We start from the raw sequence: 12,263 nt of genomic DNA on the forward strand, positions 1-12,263 counted from the left end.
TGGAGCATTACCCTGTCTTCTGCTTTTACCCTAATCATTTGACCAGTGGTCTGCAACTGCTGTGCAACATATTTGACTTCAACTACAACAGCAGATTGTTTTTGGAGTTTACGGATATCAGGCATTTTGAGGCAGAGCAGCCAAAGAAAAGGTGGTCTCCTTTAAAATGGAATAAGCATTAATCTCGTGCTTCCTCTCTATTCCCATTTGCATTTCCTGTGTGGCTTTGTTGTCAGACTTTTTCATGTAACAGTGCATCCATGCGCTGTACTGATGCCTTTTGCCCAGACAGGTTGAGACCTCCGGGAGGAATTTATAACCAGAATGTCCACAAGATTGCATAAGCCCATAACATTTAAAAAAGATGAATCTCTTGAAAACATCTCAAACTTAAGAAAGAAACATTTAAATACATTTTGCATGCACAAAATGAAGCACAAAGACTTCCATTAAACATACTAAGCAACTAACCATTCATCTATTTATTTATTCACACACACAGGCATGGATTTTATGCATGCATTTATGCGTTTAGGCTATTTATAAAGCAGAAAGCCCAGATTTTTATGAAACTAATTATTTCCATATTCTACATTTATGCATTTATTTGTTTATGTAGCCTACGTCCATTTTTGCATTTATGTATGTATGCATGCATGCAATTGCTCATTTATTAATTTATGTATGCATGCATGCATGAATCAGAACATTATAATTCCCATTATTCTTGCTGCTAATTGTGGTTAGTTTCTTATTTATGTCACTAAATTATATTTTCATTATAAAATCAAATGTAGCTATCCATCTTAATATTTGGTCACTGGCAAAACATTCACTATAATATAGTGAAATGTTTTGTGATTTATCTTGCTTGCAAGCAAATTCGCAGTCTTCAAAGGAGAAAGATGCATTTTTTTCTCGTTTTTTCTTCACCCCTGATGCAATTTAAACTCATCAATAACAATTAACACTACACAGTTTTCATAAGCTCATTGTTCTGTTGCAGAAGTTTTGCGTTCCTGACTGGAGGGCATCCAGTTATTTTCCTGAACTCAATCAGTCCAGAAGACGCTGATCTCTCCTGCACTCTCACAATCACAGTGTTTTCGATTGGATTAGCAGTGCCTGTTTGTTTATGGAGGAAAACAACTTTCTGTTTTATACATTTCTCAAGTACGACCTTGAATGAATCTGAGGGGGTTTCATTTCACCTTCAGTCATGTTTGTTTTAATATGGCATTAGGCTCACTGTGTGCACAAATAATTGTCTTTTGATAGTTCTCTGGCCATATTTATGAGATTAAATGTTTGGTTTGGGGAAAACCTGAAAGCTTCATTGCACTTTTGTTCAGTTTATGTAATTTGTAATTGCTGCGGGATTTGTGGACACCACTTTGACAGCCTTATGTGTTCTGCATCATGAATCTTATCTCTTTTCTGGTCCATATGTTGCAAAGTTAATTTTATCTGTCTAATACTTTGCTCGCCCAGCCAAAATGACTCAGTCACTGCAGCTTTTTTGAAGGGTTTGAGGATATTTCCATGTGTTTGAGAAATAATGATAGCTTTCAATCAAGAGGAGACACTATTAATGTATTTTAAGATTATTATTCCTTATGCATTATTTAAGATTATTATTCCAGCCCAGACTTTGGGGAAAAATCCCTGGAAAAAAAAATGACATGACCCTGAGACTCAGAGTTATAGAGATATATACTCAAATTGAGAGCTAAACTATAATTGTGAATTATAAAATACAAAATTATACAAAACTGTGAGATATAAATGCACAAATCTGAGAAGAAAGGTCACAATTAACTTTTTTATTCTTCATTTTTGAGATAAGCTCACATTTCCGACCTTTCAAATTTAATAATTTAATAATTTCAAGATATAGATTTAGAATACTTAGATGTAAACTCAACATTTGGAGAAGAAAAGTTCCATTATCTTAAAAACATTTGTTAGCTTTATTTGCGAAATATAAACTCACAATTCTGAGTTTTTTCTCGCAGTTCAGAAAAAAGTAATAAATAGTAATAAAGTAGTAAACGATGAATAAAGTAATAAAGTGATAAATAAAAAAGAGAGGTATATACTAAGAATTGCGAGGTACAAACTCAGAATTATGAGATATAAACTAGCAGAAGAAAAGTCAAGATTGCTTTATTATTATTTATTATTATTATTATTATTATTATTTTTATTTATTTTTTGCATCACATGAGAAAAAGTTATAATTTTAAAAATATATATTCGGAATATTACAGAAACACATAATTATAATATATAAATTCAGAATTCCAATATATAATTTAAGAAATGCAAGATGTATACTCAGAATTGTGTGATATAAAGTAATACATTTTAGATATATACTCAGAATTGTGCAAAATAAACTTACAATCCTGAAAAGAAGTCACAATAATCTTTTAAATTTTTCGCCGAGATGTAAACTCACGAATCTGAGAAAAACATTCACAACGGCCTGTTTATTTGGCAGAAAAAAAGCTTCTAGTAACCACTTAGCAACCACTTATAATAGCTTAGCAGCTGCAGCCAATCTCCTAGCATCACTATGACAAATTTGGCATAGGTAAGCACTACTAATTTACTTCAGTCTAGTTTTAAATGAATCAAAACGATAATTAGCTTATTATATACTTTAATATGTTTTTGAGCAAATCATTGTTCATTTTATAGCTTTTCAGTTTTATAAATCAATCAAAGCTGTGTGGACCTTTGACAGTTTGTCACGCCTCAGGCTTCTCTCAAAGACTGGAGATGTATAACATTTGACTGATTCTGGGAACATTTTTATACCATAGCTCTTGCTCTGGCATGTTGTCATGCTGATGAATGCATTTCTACTGATACGGAAGGAGGCGAAGCCAAGCTGTTATTTGTTTCAAATGCTGAATTACGTAATGCTCTCATGACTCTGGGGAATGGCCCTGGCTAGAGACTTTCAGAACATGCAGTTTATGTAATGAAAGCTCAAAAGTTCAATGAATAGCATTCACGTTCTCACAAGGGCCTATGAAATATGACCCAGACCGTCTATTTTCGCCTCGCGTTTGAAAACAGCTAAGTAATGTCACATGAATTCTGCAAACAATAAGAGCACGTTATCACGGCTTTCGGGATTAAGAGCACTCCCATCAAAAACACCCACGAGGCACATAAGGAACTGTTTGTAACCCTGTAACTTCTTGGAAATCCTTATGGATCTAATGGGAATTGCTTTACTACGATCTTAGATTTTTTTATTGCTTTTCTGAACAGCACAAATAGTGCAGGCTGAATTCTAAGTTTGTTATAGATTATGGACTCGTATTTAGAAGTGAAAGTTTAAAACTGATATGCCCTGATGGCTTTGTTTCTTACAAACACACAGCTTTTCACCTCACAAGACTGGATTGGTTTTTTTGGTTTTTATTAGCTATTTGGACTCTCATTCTGACGGCACCCATTCACTGCAGAGGATGCATTGGTGAGCAAGTGATGATAAAGATCGCAAAATCTGTTCTGATGAAGTGTGCACAAGTAACACTGAGGTGTTTTTCTAAGCAAGCCATTCAGGTTTGAAGTGACATAAAGTGGAGTAAAAAATGACAGAATGTCCATTGTGGGTCAACTGTCTCTTTAAGTGTATTAATCTAGTTTATGTGATTGAAGATAAAATGCTGAACACATTGAAGAAGGATAACTGATATCAAAGAAGCAAAAAGCTTGTATAATCCTCACAAACTCATCTGCTGTTGAAACGTGGTTTTCCCCTTCATACTTTTTCACCAGGCCAGATTATGATGCAATATTTCATTCTTCTCTATCATAGTCTGCTAAAGATGTTATATTTCCCAGAAAGCTTGTGTGTTGGTGTCTCCTCCATCTCTGACTCGGTCAGGTCCAGATGTTCAGCAGACCTTTTCAAGGAAGGGCAGGAATGCTGTGACTTCCAACACTTCTCCGCTGGAGCTGATCCTGAACCTGGAAGTGATGCGGCAGGAGTCATGTCGAAACCTGCTCGTCCCTTCTGTCACAGGGACTGGAAGTGATCAGGACCAGGCTGATCCTCAGCTTTCTGTCTGACTAGCATCTCAGCAAAAATGAGTTCCTTAGCTATAAAGGGAAGCAGTGTGTAGTTTAAAGAAATCACGTGCAGAGAGTTTGAACGGAAACAGATCCACATCTAGAGACCAGGATTTGGCCCGTGAACATCCTCTGAATAATGGCTTAGCAACCGTCCAGAATATCCTGGCAAGCTCAGTGAAGTGCACTAACAACACTTGAGACATCTTAGAAGCCTCTTTAAAAAAAAACACCGGCAATCAATTCTTCAGAAAATGTAAAAATGTAGTCTAGTCTAGTCTCTTTTGCTCATCAATGGTGCCTTTATTTGACCGAACAATGCAGTAAAAAAAATAAAATGTAAATTATTCCCATGATCAAAGCTGATTTATCAGCATCATTACTGCATCGTCACATGATCTACTGCTCAAAAAACGTGTCTTATTATCAAAAATGATGAAAACATAATAAACTGTGATACTTTTTTAGAATTATTTAGTTAATCTTTAATTTAGGATTATTTCATTTGAAAGAACAGTATTTGTATATAATAGGGATAATTTGTAACATTAAAAATGTCTATATAGAGTTAAAATATATATAGAATTTTATCCCACTAATTTGATTTAAACCCTACACTGAACATAGACATTTACAATTTTTCATTTAGCAGACACTTTAATCCAAACTGACAATTCATCTAAATCAGGAAATAATGCAAGTGCTAGCAATACAAAGTTTCAAATAGAAGAAGGACGGATAAAAAGACACAACTCTTGAGACTTAAATGAAGTCAGCTTTGGATTAGATGTTTCTCCTGTCATTTTGCATCACAGAAAGAGAAAAGAGCAGTAAAATGAACATGGACAGCAGTTCAGGTCAGTGCAGGTCGTGCGTGAAATTTCATGAGAAATGTTTTAACTCATATTGACTTCTGATTGTAGATGTTGGCATCTTGGTAAATCTGAGCAGAGTTTGACATCTCTTCTGAAGCGAGAGAAGACATAAGACTTGAGTAAAAGTCTTTGCTGTGTAGAAACTATTAAGACATGATCTTTTTTTTGTTCCTGGGAATGTGAGCAGTGATGTCATGTATCTATGCTGTTTGTCTCAATCGAGGGGGTGGGAACAGGTTGAGGGAAGGATTTTGGCCCGTGCTATATGGCTATAAGACAGCAGACGCACTTATGTTCCTTCAATTGAACCACAATAACAGGGATTATTTCATGCGCGTGTCTCCGCTGACCACTGGAACAAACCTCCAGCACAGGAACTGAGGTATTTACTCTGGACCACAACTCAAATATTATTCCAGCACACAATCTGACCTTTAACTTTTCCAGTGAGATCTTGTTTGGAGCATTTTTAGTCTTTGCAGATGCTCTTGTGTTTTCTGCAGCTGTTCGACATTTACCCTGAATGCTCTCACGGCGTGCCCGTCAACAATATGTTTAACAGACCAGTCTATGAAGCTCTTCGTCAGATTTGATTAAAAACTCATTCCAGTGCTGAATGTGTCATGCATCTGCTGAAAGTCGTAAACTCTTATAAATGCCCGATATGCAGTATATGCTGTAGGTTTGTGCCCATCCTGACATCACTGTTGTTTCTCCGAGGAGGATGAAGATGAGGATGAGGAGCGCTCTGAACCTGCTGTCTCTGGTCTGTCTGTGTGTGGCACAAAAGAAGTGGACCCAGGACACGTCCGAGTGGGACCACCGAGGTAAAATCTCTTGAAATTCACACTGCTGTTTGAGGAACGGTAAGACAAATCCAGACTTATCCTCCATTTTACTCTTAAAGAGAAGATGTAAGGATATAATGCAGTAAAGTTAGTAAAATTTCCATATTTCAGAGGATAAAATGTTTTTACCAAAAGGTCGCAATATAGATATCATAATGTTTAAGGTAATCAGTGAAAGACGCTAAACTTTCAGGTAATTTTGTTCATCCACTTTAGGATGTCAAAATGAAAGATTATATGTGATGTTTTACATTTATTTTATATTTGGGAGTTGAGATTTCTGCTATACCCTCGTGACCCATAATTTAGACATAAACTGTATATAAAAAAATTACATAAATAAATAAATAAATAAATAATAAAAGAATGTACTGGTAATTTTCAGCCAGGACATTAACATTATCCAGTAATTTCACGGACATTTTCGTTAACTCTACAAAAGCACACTTGTGAATAAATAAATACGGAAAATTCCTTGATATTAATGCAGTACATTGTGCCTTATTTTTTACAGATTTTTTTTTTTTTTTTTTTTTTTTTTGCAGTGTATGAATATTTTTCTAGTGTATGAATTATTTTCTAGCAATAAAAATGAAAAAAATCCAGAATGGATCAGAGTTTTTATTATTATATTATATTATATTATATTATATTATATTATATTATATTATATTATATTATATTATATTATATTATATTATATTATATTATATTATATTATATTATATTATATTATCCTGGACCACAAAACCAGTCATAAGGGTCCATTTTTTTAAATTAAAAATTATTCATCAAGCTGAACAAATAAGTTTACTATTGATGTATGGTTTGTCAGGATCGGACAATATTTAGCCGTGATACAACTATTTGAAAATCTGGAATCTGAGGGTGCAAAAAAGCCTAATTAGAATATAACCTTTAAAGTGGTTCAAATTAAGTTCTTAGCAATGTATATTACTAATCAAAATTTATGTTTTGATGTATTTACAGTAGGAAATTTACAAAATATCTTTATTAAACATGAAATTTACTAAATACCCGAATGATTTTTGGCATAAAATAAAAATTTTTTGCTTGAATGAGCTTGTAATGAAAAATATGCAGTACCTTTATGACTTAAGGAAAAAAAATTCTATGACTGCAATTAGTACTTTACTTATATTCATGGAAAGTGCCTATTGTTGTTTTGTAAACAATGCAAATATGTTAAGATCGGGCCTTTGAGAAATAAGAAATAATCTTGGGTGAGATATCACAAGTTTAATATGTTATTTGCTTGCTCTGGTTATGATATGGACTGATATTATGTAAAATCTAATGCTAAAAGATGTAAGAATAAACAGCAGTAAATACAGTCTCAAGGACAGACATCGAAGGTGTTTAGCCTCTTCCTTCAGCACAATGAATATGTGCTGTACATATCAATATGACAGGTGTGATACAAAGCTACAAAGATGTGCTTTCTTTTAACCAGAAGCTCAGTCTGATGTTTCTTCAATTGTCACAGATAAACCAAACAGCAGGAGCTGCTCAAACTTGACACAGGTGCTGGACAACTGGAAATATGCCATCATGTACCAGGTGAAGGACATGCTGGTCAACGATCACGCGTCCATCTTACCAGAATACGTCAGGTGGGCTGTGAAAGGTTGTGTTGTTTGGTTTGATGAAACGAGGTCTGGTCTGTCCAGGGCACGCAGTCCACCCCAGCCTCAAGTCATCTGGACATTTTCTCTGTGACATTTCTTTTTTCACAGCAACTGGAGAAAATTAGGATCATATGGCAAAAAAGGAAATGATTATTAATCCCAAATATGCTTTGACTAAAATAAACCAGCTAATCTGCACAATATGTTCTTTCTCTAAGGTGCGGGACCTTTGATCCCCAGCCTAAAATCTGCTCAGCAGCTTCAAGCACCATTAATCACGCATGAAAGAGTTCTTGTGCACAATTACGACCTCATTTCTTCTAACTGTACTGCTACAAATCATCGTTTCATTTAAGAACCTGACCACTTCTCCAGCTAAATGTGGTTTAATCCAGGTCCTGTCATCCATACGTTATATTGACTGAAATGCAACACTGATCACTTTTTAAGTGAATTTTGAATGAAAATGTATATGGTCATTTAAAGTTTATTTTTAAGTTATTGCTTTTCTATTTATTTGTTTTTTATTATAAAATAATTAATCTAAACTGAGAATTTTTTGTTGTATTAACAATTATTTACAATTTAATATTGTTTACTATTTGTATTTATTTAATTCATTAATTTATTCTATTTATTTATTTTAAAAAGTTTGTTTTCAAAAGATGCTAAACTTTTTAAGACCTCAGGATGTCAAAATAATAGCACCCTCAATTCATATGAGGGTTGCGATTTTTACCACCCACCCTGATTTAGATGATTTTTGTTATTTTCTAGCTATAAAAATGTAATAAACACTGAAATCTTGAGTTTAAAAGTAAAATATTGAGTTACCAATTTAAATTAGTTCAAATAAAGTATATAAAAATATTTTTTATTTAAGCTTGTTGCCAAGGCATCTGTCTCAAAATTTTATTTAGTTTATCTTGATGTACTAGAATAGCTAAAAATGAAATAAAATGCATCAAAACTACATATAAAATAAATAAAAAACTGTATTAGACATAAATAGAATTTAATTAATAAATATGAATTATAATTATAATTATAATAATAATTATTATTATTATTATTATTTATTTTATTTAACTACCTCTAAACTATCAGCAATTTACCTAAACTTAAAGAAAATTGGTGTATTTATTTTTTAATTTACAGTGAATTACACAAATAATTACATGACAATTAACACACTGAGAAAAACATGAAATTTTGACGTAAAGAAAATGAAATAAATAATTAAATATTAAATAATAATACATATTTAGTATGTGTAACTTTCGCTAGGTGGTTAATTACTGGCCCGAATCAAGTGAAACCTCTCTAAAGTTTCTCTGTTATGATCTGTTCTCATTCAGACCACATGATCTGAATTAATCATATATTTTATCTTTAACACTTGGCTTTATGCTTGGACAGACTTAAGACCTGCATGTTTTTATGTATATATTTTTTTATGTTTTCTGCACAGGATCCAGCCCCTCTCAGATGCTGTAGGAGACCTTTATAAGCAGTTCAACACTCTGAAGGAGAACCTGGCGAAGCTGACCAACAAGTTTGACAAGATAGAAAGCTTTGTGGACGAGATCCAAGCAGGGAAATTTCCCAGGCCAAAGCTCTGGGTGCCACCAAGACTCCCAGTCAGGAGAATCCCACATCAGATGACAGTGAGAAGTCCTGCAAAAGTCCCAGGTAAATCAGTGTGGGCTCAGAGGAGAGCCAGAAGAGGTCCTGGGACTTAACAGACTACAGTAAGTCCAGAGAGGCAGCTGATCAGCTTACTGGATCTGGACACATAATCATAATGCTTTTCTAATAGTAGCCTGCTTAAACCAGAGATAAGCCTGTCATGTTTAAACCAATAGTTCATCCAAAAATGAACAAATGATGAAAATGTACTCAATCTCGGGCCATCCAAGACGTTTTTCTTTGCTTCATCAGAACAGACAGACCTGGACAAATTTAGCTTTACATCACTTCAGCAATGGGTGCTCTGCAGTGAATGGGTGCCGTCAGAATGAGAGTCCAAACAGCTGATAAACACATCACAATAATCCACAAGTAATCAACACCAGTCCAGTCTAATAATTAATGTCTTGCGAAAAGTTGCAGAAAACACATAATTCTTTATCTTCAAACCATTACTTCTGGGTAAAAAATTGAGTCCTCTATAATACTGCCTTCTTCAGTGAAAACATCATCTGGTCTGAATCAGGAGAGAAATATGCACTGATCAGGCTTACAAGTTTACAAGCAAAAACAGCCCAAACAGATCTAAACAAACAGGTGTCTTGTTGAAAGGACTACAGGAGATGGACTTTTCACTGGAGGAAGCATTGTTATGAATTATGTTAAAACATAAAAGTTAAAACATCCTGATCAACTTTTTTCTTATAAACATGTACATTTACTTCACGAGATGTTAATTCATTAACTGATGGGGTGTGGATTACTTGTGGATTATTGTGCTGTTTTTATCAGCTGTTCGGACTCATTCTGACGGCACCCATTCACTGCAGAGGATCTATTGGTGAATTACTGCCATAATGCTACATTCTCCAAATCTGTTCTGATGAAGAAATAAACTCATATACCACTCATCTTGGATCGCCTGAGGGTGAGTACATTTTCAGCACAATTGTAGTTTTTGGGAGGACTATTGCTTTATTACAGAGTACATTCTGGGATTTACAATGTTTTATATTACAAAATATTACAGACTTACCTACGTCATAACCTGACTGTATGGGACATAATGCTTATGAAAGGAACAATGGGTTATTTGTAAAGTATGAAGGAGTTTGACATTTCTGTGTGCACAAATGGTTTAGAAATATTAACAAACATGTAGATCATATCACAAATACTTTAATCTTTTAATATTAGAGATATAACAGTGGTAAATATGTGTTAATTTCGAGTTAAACTGTGAAAAAAACAACAGTTCTTATGTATGGTATGATATATTAAATACAGATATTTTCACTATTTTCCTCTTTTGCTAATTCACAAGAGATTATAATGTGCATGTAAATACTGTAAACATGGGGTTTTATTGCAAATACCCACAAGTATGTGTGTATGTTTGAGCATATTTATCACAACACATTACTCAAATACAACTCAAATGATAAGCACATCAGCGCATCTCACTGTTGCATGCTAGAAGAAGCTAGTTAAAACCATGAACAACAGCTCACAATTACTATTACTGTGCTTAAAAAAAGAAAGAAAGTACATCAGTGTTGAACAGCTGAAAAAGCTGAATAAAACGATGTTTCTGAAATATTTCTGATGAACAGTCTCTGAACATCTGAACGCGTTTATTGCATTTGTTGAGTTTCTGCCTAAATCTAAACATGAATATATCATTTGACTTTCATGAACGCAGATGTGCTGGATGAAAGAAACCATCGTTCATTCTTTCCACAAGTGTTTCTTATATACGATGCTGTAACTAGCAAAACAATATTCTTACAATATTTCATGCTACATGCATAATATTCAATAGTTTCTTGTTATTTTGCATGCATGTGTCTTGTCTAAATGAGGATAACCTTTATATTATAATGTGTGTGTGTGTGTGTGTGTGTGTGTGTGTGTGTGTGTGTGTGTCTGTGTTGTCAATTTTTTTTTTACAAATTCATGCAACAGCTGTCTGAAGTCTTGGTTGATATAACATTCTTTGTATGGTGTTTGTTTTGAAAATAAGCTTTGAAGTCTGAAATGGAAATAAATGGTCATTGTCAGTCTGGTCAGCTGTGACTTCTGTCCCTCTGTTCCCCATCTTTATAAGAGCGCCATCATCTGGACAGATGGAGTAATTAACACAGTCAGTAGTATGATTTATGTACAGTACTCACTGTAGATTAATCATCAGCAAAATTTGACTTATTCAGGCAACCAGTTAAACAAGTTACATAAAGAAATGTGTCATAATATAGCAAGAATTATATGCCAGATAGTGTGCAATAATTACTTTTTTTTTTATAAAAAAGAGGTCATTCAAATTATCTTGAATAAACGTTTAAATGATTATGATTATGCACCCCAATATGAATAAATAAACAAATAAAGACATACATGCATACATAGCCTATGATTTTAATGTGTGAGTAGACAGATGTTTTACATTGTTTTTAAACCGTACGACACTCCAATATTGTATAAAAATGCTCTCAGTCGACAGATCTTTGAATTTCCAAAACAGGAAGTTGTGGTCCTGTGCTCGGTTTAGCTGTAGAAATGTACATTTCGCTACAGTAAAGGTAAGTTGGTTGTTTCGGGGTTTTGTACGAAGGTTGTCATTTTTTTTCATACGCTCAGTGCATCTGTCTGTGTTATACGTAAATATTTAGTGATATAAGGTCCTGAAAGTCTGTGATTTTAACTGATCACTCAAATACACAATTAAACAGAATTTCCTCAGGTCCAAGCCTGTAGCTTAAACCACTAAGCCACTTTTCAGGAAACATGTATTACCCTGTTATTCAGGTATGTGAGCAATATGCAAATGTTTATCACATAATACTTGTTTCTTACTCATTTTGGCATCTGTTTTTGCTCAAGCAAGCCACATGTACTCCCAAAATATGATGCATTTTGTAGCATTTTTACTTTCAACAACAATTAGTAGAGTGAATAATATTTTATTATCCCTTAATCAGCAGAAAGAGACTGGCATAACGACATGACTCCTGTCATCCTTTGAGCCAGAATACAACAAACGTGTTCAATTCTCAGACAATATTTACATGTATAAATGATTCTGAAGAAATTATTTAATGCCTAATCCTGCT

At 33.8% G+C, this 12,263-nt stretch overlaps 1 protein-coding gene across 2 annotated transcripts; it reads left to right on the forward strand.

Annotated features, from left to right (window-relative positions):
• The first annotated feature begins 4,806 nt into the window (after window positions 1-4,806).
• si:dkey-282h22.5 (uncharacterized protein LOC107988040 homolog) lies at window positions 4,807-11,222 on the forward strand. Of its 2 annotated transcripts, none has more exons than XM_052550156.1 (4): window positions 4,807-5,349; window positions 5,688-5,794; window positions 7,323-7,449; window positions 8,936-11,222. In XM_052550156.1, the coding sequence occupies exons 2-4, from the start codon at window positions 5,692-5,694 to the stop codon at window positions 9,204-9,206; spliced, it is 501 nt and encodes a 166-aa protein (XP_052406116.1). In that variant the 5' UTR covers window positions 4,807-5,349; window positions 5,688-5,691; the 3' UTR covers window positions 9,207-11,222. The 2 variants fall into 2 exon arrangements, with proteins under 2 accessions (XP_052406116.1, XP_052406115.1); XM_052550155.1 differs by having other exon boundaries at window positions 4,810-5,349; window positions 5,691-5,794.
• The last annotated feature ends 1,041 nt before the right edge of the window (window positions 11,223-12,263 follow it).

Source organism: Carassius gibelio, chromosome B3 (assembly GCF_023724105.1).
Source record: "Carassius gibelio isolate Cgi1373 ecotype wild population from Czech Republic chromosome B3, carGib1.2-hapl.c, whole genome shotgun sequence".
NCBI classification, from domain to species: Eukaryota; Metazoa; Chordata; class Actinopteri; order Cypriniformes; family Cyprinidae; genus Carassius; species Carassius gibelio.